This window comes from Salmo trutta, chromosome 4, assembly GCF_901001165.1.
Source record: "Salmo trutta chromosome 4, fSalTru1.1, whole genome shotgun sequence".
Classification (NCBI taxonomy): domain Eukaryota; kingdom Metazoa; phylum Chordata; class Actinopteri; order Salmoniformes; family Salmonidae; genus Salmo; species Salmo trutta.
The window spans coordinates 19,079,489-19,096,667 of NC_042960.1; the positions used below are offsets into that span (position 1 = coordinate 19,079,489).

The window sequence follows — 17,179 nt, forward strand, 5'->3', positions numbered from 1 at the left end:
AGTTATCCAAATACCGCCGTTTTGTTCGTGCGTTCAGGTCACTATCCGAAGGGTGACGCGCGGGTGCATTTTGTTACAAAAAAATTACAAATTTTCCATTACCGTACTTAGAAGCATGTCAAACGCTGTTTAAAATCTATTTTTATGCTATTTTTCTCGTAAAATAGCGATAATATTCCAACCGGGCAACGTTGTATTCATTCAAAGGCTGAAAGAAAAAAATGGAGAAGTCTCGTGACTGCGCGTCTCCAGGCTGACCACACAGAGCTGCTGTACTTTGCCCAGAGACAGCAGACACCCCATTCCACTTTCTGGCGGCTTTAGAGAGCCAATGGAAGCCTTAGAAAGTGTCACGTTACAGCACAGATGCTGTAATGTTGATAGAGATGCAACAGAAGGACAACAAATTGCCAGACAGGGTTCTTCCTGTACGCCTTCCCTGTGGCTCAGTTGGTAGAGCATGGTGTTTGCAACGCCAGGGTTGTGGGTTCGATTCCCACGGGGGGGGCAGTACAAAAAAAAAATGCATGAAATGTATGTATTCACTACTGTAAGTCGCTCTGGATAAGAGCGTCTGCTAAATGACTAAAATGTAAATGTCTGTATGGAATCTCCTCAGGTTTTGGCCTGCCATATGAGTTCTGTTATACTCAGACACCATTCAAACAGTTTTAGAAACTTTTGAGTGTTTTCTATCCAAATCTAATTATATGCATATTCTAGTTTCTGGGCAGGAGTAGTAACCAGATTAAATCGGGTACGTTTTTTTATCCGGCCGTGAAAATACTGCCCCCTATCCCAAAGAAGTTAAGCTATTCTCAAAGGTTAACATGTGTCCTGTCCATTTAAAAGCCACCAGTCTCAATTTACACTAGACATTGTCCACGGTGCCAAAATAACATTGCCGGTATTAGAGAATTCGTTGTTATCTGTAAGGGAAAGGAGTCTCTTTTGAACATCCAGTTTTGAATATTTTCCTTGACTGACTGGCGCTCTCTCTGTAATCCTTTGGTTATTATCTCATGACTGACTGGACACGTTTCTCATACTTGGGGATTCTGCTTGTGTAATTTGTAGTAGAAGTGCTGGCAGTTGACATTCAAATAGTTGTCATGTTTCCACAGACCTCTAAACCTTTTGAATATCCATCTCCATAATTTGCAACACTGAATGGAGGCTACACAACCAAATGTATACCTCATGTTGTCAAAGGTGCATTCTGCTGTCTTTGTTCCCCTGTGGCCACTGGAAGAACTGCACAAAAATTGTTTAATAAAAAAATATATATAATATGCAGACATGTATTTAAGCCAACCAGGGTGCAGTCCTGCCGGTTAAATGTTATTAATATTTACATGTAATTGATTAAACTCCATACTGCACCTTTTAAACTCACTGCCTGTCCTTGTATCCAATTGCAGGGGTTTTATCCTTCGACGACGATGTGGACCATCCCTATGGCGATGAGGACGAGGCTGCGCTCGAGGCGGAGGTGAACGGCAACTGGACGCCACAGGAGAAGGCGCTCCACGAGGCGCGGCTCAAGGCCAAGGCCAAGCGGCGTGTGCGCAAATCGTCATCCCGCAGTGAGTCACTCTCTGAGTCGCTGTCGGGTGAGCTGGCCGACGGCGACTCCTACAGCCCCAAGGGCAAGGGGCCCGTCCCCAACGACCGCAAGTCCAGGACAGGCAAGGGCCGTGGCCTGCCCAAGAAAGGTATGTGCTAACAGCTAATAATGCTAACTATGCTAATAACCTTTGAGATGGAAGACTAAATGGGGCCTGCCTAAGTTTTTGTTTAGGATTGAAGTCTGGTAAACTGATCATAGAGCAGTATTCTCCCAGGGTTCACAAAACCCATTCTAAACGTGTCTATAGTACTAACTGACTAGCGCTGATGTTGATGTGGTCCTTACACTACAGGTGGCGCAGGGGGTAAAGGTGTGTGGGGAGCAGCCGGGATGGTGTACGAGGTAGAGGAACCAGATGTCAAGGACCCCAACTACGACGAGGTTGCACAGGTGAGGTGTACGTGTGTACATGAGCGCTCTCCTACCCCAACCTATACAATAGAGCCTCTGCACGCACCCCTCTTCTCCTGTACACCAGTGTCCCACGTTGTTACTACAAAGACAACAGTTGCTTAGATGAGGGGTCTACTATGGACCAGGTTTTTTTACTTTAAACACTATCAGTTAAAAGGTCCCGTGTGGCTCAGTTGGTAGAGCATGGTGTTTGCAACGCCAGGGTTGTGGGTTCGATTCCCACGGGGGACCAGTACCGAGAGAAAAAAATAAATAAAAAATGTATGAAATGTATGCATTCACTACTGTAAGTCGCTCTGGATAAGAGCGTCTGATAAATGACTAAAATGTAATGTAAATGTGAAAGTGGATGTCGCAGGCTTTGTTTGCTATCCTGTGTAGTGAGGTCGCTGTGACTGAACCATGTAGTGGGAAAGTGCCTCCAAGGCTATCGTTTAAGAGATAAAAACCTAGAAAAATAATGGTGCAAATTGCAGTTTGGCCTTGAGTGCCGCTGTTTCAGAAACAGTACTGGAGCAGTTGTCCTGTGACAGATAACTAGGACAGAGTTGGTGACACTGGCGCACAGCTCTACTGACCTCTAAAAGCATATAGCCCTATGGGCTTGGCTCTGGTCAAAAGTAGTGCACTATATAGGGAATAGTAAGCCATTTGGATGTACCATTCCCTTGACACACACAGGCCTGCTCTCCAGTATATCCCAGTAGTAGTGTGTCTGGGATCCCCACTAGCTAGGTGGTTTGTCGTAAGGGAGTGGTTAGGGTCACATGGATCCTGTTTGACCCATGGGTCCTCCTCCCTTCCTGGAAGTAATCACTCATCAATCACGGCTGGTTCTGTGGAAGTTAAATGGTGTAATCAAATTCATTCAAGTAAGATCAATGGTTACTTTAAGGAAGGGAGTTGCAGAATATTTTAAAGTATTCCAACAATACCAGAACAGGTCATTGGTGCAGTCTGAACATTTGTGGTTATTCTTAAACCTGGAGGGGAAAACAGGAAAGTGAGTCAGTGCATTGGGTAATGGCTGAAACCCTCCCTCCCTCTAGTGATATTTTCCCCTCTTTTCAACGCAGGTCAAAACAATAGAGGTCACTCTCCGCTCTAGTTTCCTGAAGCCCTGCTCACTGAGGAAGTTTGCTTTCTCTTGTTTCTCTGGAATCAGCCAAAGGCACTCATCTGCTCGTGTTGTTTAGAAAAACCTTTCACCAGAGCGACTGGGGTGTTAATATTCAAAGTTTTAGAAGTACACTGTGTATGTCGGCAGCACTTGGCACAGAACTGCTGTCTGCTGTTACATTTGCCATATCCCGGCCATTCAGGCTAAATATGATGGCAGTTATTGACCCCTGCACTATACCTTAAAGGCCCAGTGCAGTCAGTGATTTTCCTGTGTTTTACATACATTTTGACCTAAGGTTGGAATAATACTGTAAAATTGTACAAATTATGAATATGCCCTTTTTTTTAGTTTAAAAACTGTTTGAAAAGACCACCTGACATGTCTGCCTGTTTTGGTGGGAGTTTTGGCCTTCCATGGTGACGTCACTATGTAGTAAATTAGTTTTCGCCTCACCACTCAGATAGACCTAGCAGAATTCTTGCTTGAAAAATTGCTCTTTGCTAAGAAGCCATTTATTTATTTTTGACCATCGTTTTCAATTAATCACAGTAAGGTACTTCATTCCCCTCTCAATGTGTCAAATCGGATGGCCTGTTGTCCAGGTAGTCTCAATTCTTGGGCCAACTCTTTTCTCTGTATACATCAATGATGTCGCTCTTGCTGCTGGTGAGTCTCTGATCCAGAGACAACACCATTCTGTATACTTCTGGCCCTTCTTTGGACACTGTGTTAACAACCCTCCAGACGAGCTTCAATGCCATACTACTCTCCTTCCGTGGCCTCCAACTACTCTTAAATACAAGTAAAACTAAATGCATGCTCTTCAACCGATCGCTGCCTGCACCTGCCCGCCTGTCCAGCATCACTTCTCTGAACGGTTCTGACTTAGCATAACTACAAATACCTAGGTGTCTGGTTAGACTGTAAACTCTCCTTCCAGACTCACATCAAACATCACCAATCCAAAGTTAAATCTAGAATTTGCTTCCTATTTCGCAACAAAGCATCCTTCACTCATGTTGCCAAACATACCCTCGTAAAACTGACCATCCTACCGATCCTCGACTTCGGCGATGTCATTTACAAAATAGCATCCAATACCCTACTCAATAAACTGGATGCAGTCTATCACAGTGCCATCCGTTTTGTCACCAAAGCCCCATATACTACCCACCACTGCGACCTGTACGCTCTCGTTGGCTGGCCCTCGCTTCATACTCGTCGCCAAACCCACTGGCTCCAGGTCATCTACAAGACCCTGCTAGGTAAAGTTCCCCCCTTATCTTCGCTCACTGGTCAGCATAGCAGCACCCACCTGTAGCACGCGCTCCAGCAGGTATATCTCTCTGGTCACCCCTAAAGCCAACTCCTCCTTTGGCCGTCTCTCCTTCCCGTTCTCTGCTGCCAATGACTGGAACGAACTACAAAAATCTCTGAAACTGGAAACACTTCTCCCTCACTAGCTTTAAGCACCAGCTGTCAGAGCAGCTCACAGACCACTGCACCTGTACATAGCCCATCTATAATTTAGCTCAAATAACTACCTCTTCCCCAACTGTATTTATTTATTTTGCTCCTTTGCACCCCATTTCTATTTCTACTTTGCACTTTCTTCCACTACAAATCTACCATTCCAGTGTTTTACTTGCTATATTGTATTTACTTTGCCACCATGGCCTTTTTTCCCTTTACCTCCCTTCTCACCTCATTTGCTCACATTGTTTATAGACTTATTTTTCTACTCTATTATTGACTGTGTTTGTTTTACTCCATGTGTAACTCTGTTGTATGTGTCAAACTGCTTTGCTTTATCTTGGCCAGGTCGCAATTGTAAATGAGAACTTGTTCTCAACTTGCCTACCTGGTTAAAAAAAATGTTACCCAGAAATTGTTTGATATTGAAATAAAACAGCTACATTGGACTTAAAATGCACCAGTAGCATTTCAGATTACAGGCTAATCCTGCCTAATGAGCGGGCCGGCCGTGTTATTAGATGGCTATTCCTGACCTATAATGTCTGTTTCATTTTGAAGGGAGACACAGTTTACGCAACAGTTGTTCCAGAGCTGGACGAGAGGGAACTGGAGAAGACCGTCAACCCCATCGTACAGGAGTACTTTGAGCACGGGGACACAAAAGAGGTCCAAGTAAGTGTTTGATGTTGTACTAAAGAGAGGAAGAGGTTGGTTATGAGGCGGCCTTTAGGTGGTGCATCCATTTTCTTTTACTGTTTTGTCTCTCAACCACGCAGGGTTCCGACATATTTTACGTCAACTCTGTTTGTGTGCGTGTTTCTCTTTGTGTGTGTGTACCCTGCCCCCTCTTCCACTCCCAGATGCTGCTGAAGGAGCTGAACCTGGGCCACCACAAGTACGAGTTCTCCAGCCTGGCTGTGTCCCTGTCTCTGGAGGGGAAGGCCAGCCACCGGGAGCTCACCTCGAGGCTGCTCCGTGACCTGGTCGGCAAGGTGCTCTCGGAGTCCGACATGGCCCGCGCCTTCGACAAAATCCTCAAAGAGCTGCCTGATCTTATGCTGGACACGCCAGAGGCTCCACAGGTACTGGATTGGGGGAAAATACATTGGCTGCATCACAAATGGCACTTTATTCCCTATATGGGTCTCTGGTCTGAAGTAGTGCACTATAAGGAATAAATATGGTGCCATTTGTTATGCAGTCTTTGTACATTTTCAGACAAATGATCATTTGTCATGCTGCTTTACACCCAACCCCATTTTTAATTTACTTACAATAACCGATCATATACCGTAGGTTTAACCTTTAACTCTCTCCAACTCTACAGATGCTGGGACAGTTTATTGCCCGAGCCATCGCAGACCACGCTCTACCTATGGCATTCCTGGACCGCTACAAAGGCAAGGTGGACTGCGACCACGCTAGGTGAGCAGGGGTTAGAGGTCAAGGAGTGAGGGGGATAATAAAATAAAAAGATGTGCATTGATTGGTGGAGGGGGGATTTTAATTTCAAACAACTTCTTGCGTCCTTAGAATTCTATTTAGGGTTAAAGCGGTGCTTAAGACAAACAACAAATTGGCACAGAGACAATATATGGACAACCACATTAGAGACAATGATATGAATCATGTGCTAAATAAAGGCAGGGAGGATTAGTTAATGTTGGGCATTTAGGGTGAGGAGCATTCAGATGAAATTGCCCTTAAGGTCATTTTGCTCACAATCAGGTTTCTCTAAGGATTAAGGAAGACACTGATCTTAGATCTGTGGGCAACAAGGAACATGGTGGAAAAGCCCACTCCACATCAAAGCGGTGGTTATCTACCTCTGTCGCTGATGTCGTCAGTTAATCACTTAAGAACCGCCTGATAAGGGGCCAGGGTAAATGTTTGCGTCTTCTCACCATGAAAGCGTAGTCATTCTCCAAGCAACTGAATGACCCCCCCTCCAGAACTGATTGTAGCCACATGTCATGCCTAGGATGACCATTTTTGATTTTACCTAATGTTTGGAATCTCCTATTTTTCTGTTAGATGCACTACTCCAACCTGAGAATGGAAATTACAATGCAAATTATACTGTTATTTATTCTGATGAGTTGGGAAAGTCCATTTTGTAGTTAACCTGCTGTTACCTGACACTTATGTTTTACACATTCCCTGGCCAATTTTATTCAAAGTCATTTTGTTCTGAATTCATGTGACCCATGTTCAATATCTAGCTGTGACTTGACACGTTCCCCTTTTTCTCATTGCGTCTCCGTGGTTATGGTCACGATGATGACTGTTGTGGTTATTCCCCTCCCCACAGAGCTGCGTTGGACCGCGCGGCGGTGCTCCTCTCCATGAAGAGGGAGATGGTGCGGCTAGACAACGTGTGGGGCGTGGGTGGAGGCCTCAGACCTGTCAAACACCTCGTCAAAGAGGTAAGAGGCCCTCGCTGCCAAGTATGCGGGACCTGGCGCCCCGCCCGCCAATCACGTGCTAGTGTTGTATCATCTTGTGACTCATAACAAAACATTCCAGTTAGACAAGCAACCTCCCATTCCGGATGTTGTCTCTGCATGCATGAAATGTGATGCCTTGTTGGAAGTGATAGGAGAAACCTAATGAGAATCAAATATGGGTAAATGGCAACACACCTGGGTTCTGTTAATATTATTTGAAGTGCAATATATTCAGCTAACACCCATCTATCAGAGCTAGAAACATGCAAAACCAATCAATGGAGAGCTTTGTTATATTTCTCTGCAGCTTTCCATTGTGGGTCAGCTGTATTTACACACAGTGGAGATTGCCTTTTTTGTTCTCTCCACCTGAACTGATACTCTCGGTCTCTACGGGCTCTGTCAGGCTGTGTCCCAAATGGCACCCTATTTACTATATAATGTAGCACACTAAATATGGAATAGGGTGCCATTTGGGACACTTCCTGCCTGTCTGGTGTTCTGGATCTGCACTCGTCTGTTATGTAACGTAAACACAAGGCGGAGAGAACTGCATGCTGGGAAAAGAGCCACGGGAAGCCCTGCTAGGCTGGTGTCAGCACAACGCTGTCCCTCAGAGCTTGGATCTGACTGCAAAGCCTGGAACAAAAGAGGCCGATGCTCACACTCACAGGGACACGCATGTACGCACGTAAACCGATGCACAGGGACACACCTGAGTACAGGTTTTCAAGTCATGAGGGGTGTGTGTGTGCGCGCATTTGTATAGTCTAGAGTGGTCAAAGGGGCCTTTGCTCCCTGAACTAAATGGATAATTTGGCACCCGTGTGTGTGAATGTGCACGGCTGCACACACGCTTGTGATGTGTCAGGAATGAGTATGCAGAGCAAGAGTATTGTGTAACTCATTATACTTTAGTCTCTGTTGGCTGCAGACTCCAGACCAGGTTTGATTTCCTGCCTGTCCTTGTTGAGCCTCAGGCCCTGATCGAGTGGGTCTTCACTGGGCTACAGAGGGCACACAGCCTGCCAGAACAGGAGCTACTAGTGTCTGTGCCAAATGGCACCTTATCGCCTGTATACTGCACTACTGACCAGAGCCCTATGGGTTCTGGCCAAAAGTAGTGCACTACGTGGGGGATAGGGTTATTAGGGAATCAGATTGTGCCTCTTTCCTCTGGGTTTGATCAAATCGCTCTGCCACAGACTACATTGAAGTCAAGAGTATGGGTATTAAGAGATTTGAATAGCAGTATCCCCCTGGGGCGTTTTCACACGGATTTGGTACTGTGGTGAGGTTCCCTGGAGCTTTCTTTCATGACCTGGAAATAACCGTTTCAGGGTGTGATTTGACAACACGCTCCAAGAACCGGATGATACAGGGATGTGTGTGTAAAGAGTCAGACAAGTGCCCTTATTCCCCTGGGTGTGTGTAAAGTATATTTGTAAACAAAGCTGCCTGTGACTACTGCACAAACATTTAAGCCAGGGTTGATTGAATACCGTACCATTGAATACACAAACCGAATAGGACTGTTAAGTCAGTGCTGTGAGTGACTAGGAGTCTTCTAGGGCATCTTTTGTGTCCCAAATGGCACCCTATATCATTTAGTGTACTACTTTTAACCAGAGCCCATAAGTAGTGCACTTTAAAGGGAGTTGGGTCAGGGTGCCATTTGGGACACAAGTCTGTCTAGCTTCTCTTAATCAGGGCTTTTATCCCCCCCGGCCATGCCTTTATGCCCTTATTCTCACCACTTAAACACCGTCTGCCAGAGGACCAGATTGGTATTGTTTGACAGTACCGTGCTCACAGCTCAGGGGTGAAGCCTTGGTCACGCAAGGGTCATCACACATTCGTCAGCGAGATTGAACACCAGTTAAACCCCCAGCAACCGCTGGAACCCTACCCCTATTTCACTGCTTCACTATGGAGAGGCGTAGTCGGCAGTGTGCCTGCTCCAGCTGAGGGATGTTTGGAGAGGGTGTGTGTTTGGGGGGGCTAGGTGTTCTCTTCTGCAAGCGCATTCCATGAGAGATTGTTTACAGCTGGGGCCGTACCAACAGAACCAGTGTCAGCAATAAGGCTGTCCCAGACATCAACAAAAAATTTACTTGGTCGACTGAGTCTCATCTGTTCTTTCAGCCAATCGATTGGTTACGACGTATTTTTTTCATATAGACACATCCTGTGTTTTAATCAAATCAACTATATGCACTGAGCTTGTCTGATGCTTTATGTGCACCATTTGATGAAATGACACAGATGACTAGAGGGAGTCCGACAGCAAATTGATTTGATTGTGCCGGGCTCAGACTTGCTGTGCAATAAAAAGACTGACTGACCCATTATCTCCCTCTTTCTCTGCTGCAGCGACCACGCTTTCTGTGGTGCTGAACCGGCAAAATAATTACAGCCATTTGACTTATTTATTTCACCCGGTAGGCAAGTTGAACAAGTTCTCATTTACAATTGCGACCCTGCCAAGATGAAGCAAAGCAGTTTGACACATACAACAGAGTTACACATTGAGTAAAACAGTCAATAATATAGTAGAAAAATAAGTCCATATACAAAGTGAGCAAATGAGGTGAAATAAGGGAGGTAAAGGCAAAAAAGGCCATGGTGGCGAAGTGAATACAATATAGCAAGTAAAACACTGGAATAGTATATTTGCAGTGGAAGAAAGTGCAAGGTAGAAATATAAATAATGGGGTACAAAGGAGCAAAATAAATAAATACAGTAGGGGAAGAAGTAGTTGTTTGAGCTAAATTATAGATGGGCTATGTACAGGTGCAGTGATCTGTGAGCTGCTCTGACAGCTGGTGCTTAAAGCTAGTGAGGGAGATGTGTTTCCAGTTTCAGAGATTTTTGTAGTTCGTTCCAGTCATTGGCAGCAGAGAACTGGCAGGAGAGGCGGCCAAAGGAGGAATTGGCTTTGGGGGTGGCCAGAGAGATATACCTGCTGGAGCGCGTGCTACAGGTGGGTGCTGCTATAGTGACCAGCGAGCTGAGATAAGGGGGAACTTTACCTAGCAGGGTCTTGTAGATGACCTGGAGCCAGTGGGTTTGGCGACGAGTATGAAGCGAGGGCCAGCCAACGAGAGCGTACTGGTCGCAGTGGTGGGTAGTATATGGGGCTTTGGTGACAAAACAGATGGCACTGTGATAGACTGCATCCAATTTATTGAGTAGGGTATTGGAGGCTATTTTGTAAATGACATCACCGATGCCAAGGATCGGTAGGATGGTCAGTTTTAAGAGGGTATGTTTGGCAGCATGAGTGAAGGATGCTTTGTTCCGAAATAGGAAGCCAATTCTAGATTTAACTTTGGATTGGAGATGTTTGATGTGAGTCTGGAGAGTTAACAGTCTAACCAGACACCTAGGTATTTGTAGTTGTCCAAAGGTTGTTACCAAAATTATTTGTTCAGGAGAAACATTCCTTATTCCCTCAACCCTTGCTCTCTTTACATGACACATGTATAAATCGCATAGGGCCTGACCTATAGCATATTACATTAATAAATTGGTTATAAACTCTGAACACCGGAATAGGTATGTGACAGCAAAAATGGATGCAGATGACTTGAAATGGGGGAATTCTTGGTTGATTGGGGGGGCCCTTAATTACAGCAAAGACTAAAGTCTCATGCATTTGTGAATGCAATTGCCAACATGGAATGGTTTATTTATTTACGCTAATTATTCAAGGGTCACTTTGTTATTTTAAAACTAAAATGCTTGATTTGCATTTCAAATCATGACTCAAATCTATTTATAAACCCATTTTTACATCAGCAGATGTATCAAAATACAGAAACCCAGCCTAAAACCCCAAATGGTAAGCAATGCCGATGTAGAAGCATGGGGGCTAGGAAAAACTCCCTAGAAAGGCAGGAACTTAGAGGTACATGGCTCTGAGGTACCCGGGTGGGACACTGCCATTAAGGCCAGATTGTTTTTGAAGATGTTCATAGATAACCAGCAGGGTCAACTAGTAATCAGTGGTTGTAGAGTGCGCAACAGGTCAGGAACTCAGTAAATGTCAGTTTGCTTTTTATAGCTGAGCAATCAGAGTTCTAAACAGCAGGAGAGGGAGAGTTGAAAACAGCAGCACGTCCAATGAACAGGTCAGGGTTCCACAGCCGCAGGCAGAACAGTTGTAACTGGAGCAGCAGCACAACCAGTTGGACTGGGGACAGCCAGGAGTCATCAGGCCAGGCAGTCCTGAGGCATGGTCCTAGAGCTCAGGTTCTCCGGGAGGAGGGGGAGGGCGCGAATTGGAGGGCGCATACTTAAATTCACACAGGACACCAGATGAGACAGGAGAATTACACCAGATATAAGACTGACCCTAGGCCCCCGCCACAGACTATTGCAGTATAGATACCCCCGGACAGGGCCAACCCGGCAGGATATCACCCCACCCACTAATCACAGCCCCCACACCACTAGAGGGATAAACAGACCAACGTACTACCCTGGGACGAGGCTAATTATAGCCTACGAAGAGCTCCTCCACCGGCACGACCCCGAGGGGGTGCAAAACTGGACACGATCACGTCAGTGACTCAACCCACTCAAGTGACGCACTCCAAGGGGAGGCATGAAAGAGCACTAGTAAGCCAGTGAACCAGCCCCCGTAATAGGGTCAGAGGCAGAGAATCCCAGTGAAGAGGGGAGCCGGCCAGGCAGAGACAGCAAAGACGGTTCGTCGCTCCAGTGCCTTGCCGTTCACCTTTGCACCCCAGACTACACTCAATCATAGGACCTACTGAAGAGATGAGTCTTCAATAAAGACTTAAAGGTCAAGACCGAGTTTGCGTCTCACATGAATAGGCAGACCATTCCATAAAAATGGAGCTCTATAGGAGAAAGCCCTGCCTCCAGCTGTTTGCTTAGAAATTCTAGGGACAATAAGGAGGCCTGCGTCTTGTGACTAGTCTACGTGTTGGTATGTACAGAAGCGACCTCTATCCAAAGCAGGAGAAAATATTAATGCTGCACCATTATCCTTACATAATATAACCCTGTACAATTTCAGTAGCATGTCTTTGTCTGATGGACTGTGCCATCCCCACTGCCTTCACAATAGATTAGTCTACTCAGACAGGTGTGTTGTACACCATGCCATTTTTGAATTGTCGACCAACAGTCAGCGAAGCACCAAGCGTTTGCGGAATTGCAGTTGCACTCACGGTTCATAACTGAACAGAAACGAGGGTTGAGTACTACACACAAAACCAGACATTGTTTGTCATTGAGCATCGTGATTGACTATTTGCTCCATTTGTCCAGTCAGTAATCGCTTGGGAGTCCTCTCCCGATTCATGATTACCTTTTTTTGACAGGAAAAACCTTGCACTACCAAATAAACCTGACCTGGTAGTCACTGCTTAGAAATGTCAAACTATAGATAAAATATGCATCTTATCTATTGGATCTAGGCTTTAGTTCAGTGGGATAAGTCTTCCAACCTTTGTCGGTCAAATCCGTATTGGGCAGTGTTTTAGCCATGGGTGGTGAATGATGGAGAGTGATTGATTCATACTTTGTGTTTCAGATGAACTTTCTACTGAAGGAGTACTTGGTATCGGGAGAGGTGAAGGAGGCGGAACGCTGTCTGCGGGACCTAGAAGTACCTCACTTCCACCACGAGCTTGTCTATGAGGTAAACACTACTAAAAGCACTTTGGGTCCAGTTTAGAAGGGCACACTGTATCAAAAATGTTTTGCAACAGAAAGCGAAAATGTTATTTGACAACCACATCAAAGATGTTCTAATATGATAGGCCACATACTGTCATTTACAATGGGAGGCAAGTGAGCCGAGTAGATGGGATCAAGTGTCGATGGGTTTTTCAAAGTCGCGTTTATTGGTCTATCAGATGGCTTAGTGAAGTCGATAATTGTCATATTCAAATTAAGTTAAAAATGAGATGCAGACGGACTGGAGATTAGAAGAGTGACTTCAACGCGTTAAATAACTAGTCGTTGTTGAGACTTATAACGCCACCAAGAAAGTTAAATTTTATACATTATTTAAATTAGATAATGTTTAGCTAAACTTTACTGTTTGTAGGCAGCTAAGAGTTAGCTACAGCAGCTAAGAGTTAGCTACAGCAGCTAAGAGTTAGCTACAGCAGCTAAGAGTTAGCTACAGCAGCTAAGAGTTAGCTACAGCAGCTAAGAGTTAGCTACAGCAGCTAAGAGTTAGCTACAGCAGCTAAGAGTTAGCTACAGCAGCTAAGAGTTAGCTATTGTAAAATGCAAGAGAACTGTAGCTAGGTATTTTAGGTTTAAAAAAAAAAAACTAACGAGATCAATTGTTTCATTAAATTAGCTAAATCCATCTAGCGCAATCTTCTCCCACTGCCGGTCACTGGGCTTCCTCCATATTTGGTAGTGAGAGGAAACGCCAACCAGATGTCTCTTTTATACATCTGGTGAAATATGTCATCCATCTCCCTTTTTGTTAAACTTTTTTTTTTTTTTTTTCCTTCTCCATACTGAACATGGCCTTTGCTGTCAGCACAAGGATATTGATAGCGCTACTGTACTTTCAATAGTTATGAAGCTAGTTGGCTATGTGTGCAATGTTGAATATGTGTGGCGTAATCTTTTAATATTGGTTAGACTATAAGTCAAACTATCTATGGTCCATCCTGCTGCAAATAAAATTAAGACACTGTCCATGACATAACCGGAGTTCCAAATGGCACACTGTTCCCTTTATAGTGCGCTGGGCAAAGGTAGTGCACTATATAGGGAATAGGGTGCCATTTAGGGCACTTTCAAAAATAAATAATTTAACATTAATTTTGTACATGAACATCCTGTTCAGACATTAGCATGAAGTCTAATGCATTTTCTTCTCTTTTCCTGGCTGGTCGCCAGGCTGTTGTCATGGTGCTAGAGTCCAAGGGGGACACGGCCGTCAAGATGATGTGTAAGCTCCTCCAGGCCTTCTGGAAAATTGGCCTCATCACAGTGGACCAGATGAACCGGGTACGTCCCCTTGCGCACCAGAAAGTAGCACCAAATTCACTGGTAGCACTAGCACACAAAATAACTTTAACTTATAAAAAACTATTTCCAGTGAAATGACTGCAGGTTTTCCTTTTCCAGCACTACAATTAACATAGCATGAATCGAATGTTAAATTTCTAATTGTCAACGTCAGACCTTGTGGATTTAAACCCATCCGTAGACATCCTCAGTCAAGGCATATTTACTGGTTGCTGATATAGCTACAGTATTCGGCCATATTCTCACTATAGCTACAGTATATATTGTTATTCTGTCGTCACTGTCAAGGCATTCATTTGTTACCCGACAAGCTCTGAAGTGACTGAATTGATTCATCTTCTCTTATATTGCCCTATGATTGGCTTACTCATCAAGTATTGTGTTGTAACATCCAGGGCTTCCAGCGTGTGTACGACGAGCTGCCAGAGATTAACCTGGATGTGCCCCATGCCCACTCCATCATGGAGTCCTTTACGGACCTCTGCTACCAGGAGTCTGTTATCACCAAACAGTTGAGGGACTCCTGTCCCTCCAGGTCAGTGTGTTGTAAACTCCCTTTCATTTTGTCTCTTGGGTATAGTCAGTCCCGCCAGGATTCTGCGATCGCATTTATGAGCAAAATCAACAATTCCCTGCATATTGTACGAGGGTGAATCACTGCACTATTTCTGCATAAGACTAAAAACATTGACCCATCACCTCACTACAAAATAGAGGTTTTGCGATCAACCAGTCACTGCACATTTACTGCATAATATGATCAAATCAAGCCACATGTCAACAAACCTTTCCCTCTTCAGCGCATTTGTGACATTAGACAAATAATTTCATATTGTCATGCAAAGGGTCAGCATTGTTGCATCAAAATCAAGTGTTTTTGTCAGCAAATATCACAATCTCAAATCCTGGAGGGGCTGTAGTAATGTTTGAGACTAATCGGAATATGCATACATAATGACTTCGATTAAGTTAAGAGTTTACATTAATAATGCCATAGTCTGAGTAATAAAGTTATTAGTGTACATGTAAACCCACTCAATGAGTATATTAATTACTTTATCTAAAGCTTTAAGGCCAAGTGTTTTATATTGTAAGGCTGAGGACCCGTCTCAACTCATTGGTAGCCTATGAAGTACTGAATCACCTATTCTGTCTGTGTCCACCAGGGGGCGGAAGCGGTTTGTGAGTGAGGGAGACGGGGGCCTGATCAAGAACTAGTGTGTAGGAGGGGGGAGGGGGTTGCTCGGCGTCCCGTCCCCCCTCCCTGCCCTAGATCCGCAGGCCTGAGGCTGGGCAGGCTGGCGGTCAGACTCCCCTGCGTTATCTCCGGCCCACTCATCACCACCACACACCGACATCAGGTGAAGGAGAACCGAGGAGACAGGCCCGGGCGATCAGTTTCTTTTCCCCCCTCTCTGGTCATTTTTGTAAGAAAGCAACAAAAAAAACCTGGGGTTGGTGATTATTCTTTTCAGTCTGTTCTTTGAGTTGAGGCCCTGGAGAAAGGGGGGGGGGCAATGGAGTCACTTAAGATGGCATCATGGGGTTAAGGGTCAACAGGGAAGTGGAAAGAGGATTATGTATTGTCTTGTGCTGGCCACGGGTTATTTTGGCTTAACAATTTTTTTTGCTACACCATTGACTGTCTTTCTCAAATGTAATTTTTGCTTAGCATGTATAACGCTCAAAAAAAAAAATACAAAGCACTTGTCAAAAAATACAACTTGTCAGCATACTGCATCGCAAGCTCTTATGAACTGAATCGCCCTTTGGAATGACATGGACCTCTGCATTTATTTTTGGCCAAAGTTTTCTGTAATTACATAAAGACAGTTACATGGTTCTTTATTTTTCTTTGTTGGTGATTTTGCTCTGTGTCAGTTGGATTATTTATCTGTCCACTCCACATTTGTGTATCTCCATCCTAGGTAGGGTTGTTAAACTGTTTTAAGCGCAGCAGTCACAAAAGCCTGTCTGGTTTATAACCAGAGCCCAGATCAGGGCCTTCCTCCTTCCCCTTAGTGGAGGACTCTCCTGACTAGTACACTGTAATTGAGTGTCAGAATGGGCGTGGGAAATCGGCATCTCGAAATATACAGTAAAAATACTCAGGATCTCTAGAACCCCTCTTCCTTTCGCTGAGCTGTTGATAAACACCCTGCAGGCTTTTGTGTTCATAGTGTGATGTTCCATTCACGAACTCCACCTGTTACATGTCATCCAGTGGAATCTGTTTTAGGCAGACCTGGGTTTAAAAAGTAGAGTTTTTACCAAATACATTATTGCTCTTGATTAGACTTGTCTGGTGCAATGGAAACAAATTAGTCTCCCTACATCAAAAGCTCAATAAGTATATGAAAGAAAATACATTTGAACCCAGGTCTGGCCCTAGGAGAGTGCGAAGAATACAAGTCGTATCGCGGATCTAGGGTCTCGTATGAGATTTGCAATGGTTTTTCCTGCCTTTGTCGACCAATAAGCTCCGACTCGTAACGTGAGGGTTCTGGATGGGGAAAACACACAGCTTTTCATTGATTTAAAAAAAAGAATTGTAACAAAACTGAGGCTGTGAGTGTCATCACCCCTGTTTGTTTACGGCTTTAAGAATGAGCTAGAAGTGAGTGGTCATCGCTCCCTAGGGCTCAGAGGAGGAGCCTGACATCAGCATTTACTCCTAGTCATCAGCTCTGAACCACATGTTCCTGATTTGCCATTCTCCATACAAAATCACTTATTTTACAGCGTTTTAAATTTTGAAAAGTTCATAGCTGATACATATAGGAAAATCCTTAGTTTTGTTACTTATACAAATCACAACTGCAGTTTGATAAGGATCTCAATCATATTTACAGTTCAATGCATTGTGAATACATCGCAAAAAGAAAGCAGAGGGTTTTTATACATGAGCCATCTTTGCATTACTGTGTATAGCTATGAACCACTTTAAAAGGTTGAACTGTTTCCAATGCCCTTCCTCATGCAGTTAATTTTACAATTTCAATAAAATTCCATATTTCTCTTCAGTGTAATATTCTTTGGACATTTTTGTATAACCA

General features: G+C 44.4%; 1 protein-coding gene across 1 annotated transcript in view; it reads left to right on the forward strand.

Moving 5' to 3' along the window:
* LOC115192011 (programmed cell death protein 4) overlaps positions 1 to 15,966 on the forward strand; it is a 30,708-nt gene extending 14,742 nt beyond the window's left edge. Inside the window, exons 3-12 of the mRNA XM_029750097.1 lie at positions 1,422 to 1,715; positions 1,923 to 2,020; positions 5,202 to 5,315; positions 5,504 to 5,725; positions 5,971 to 6,068; positions 6,955 to 7,069; positions 12,658 to 12,765; positions 13,992 to 14,102; positions 14,519 to 14,658; positions 15,290 to 15,966. Coding sequence (XP_029605957.1) covers positions 1,422 to 1,715; positions 1,923 to 2,020; positions 5,202 to 5,315; positions 5,504 to 5,725; positions 5,971 to 6,068; positions 6,955 to 7,069; positions 12,658 to 12,765; positions 13,992 to 14,102; positions 14,519 to 14,658; positions 15,290 to 15,341 — 1,352 coding nt within the window. The 3' untranslated portion in view covers positions 15,342 to 15,966. The remainder of the gene's footprint in view (positions 1 to 1,421; positions 1,716 to 1,922; positions 2,021 to 5,201; positions 5,316 to 5,503; positions 5,726 to 5,970; positions 6,069 to 6,954; positions 7,070 to 12,657; positions 12,766 to 13,991; positions 14,103 to 14,518; positions 14,659 to 15,289) is intronic.
* The last annotated feature ends 1,213 nt before the right edge of the window (positions 15,967 to 17,179 follow it).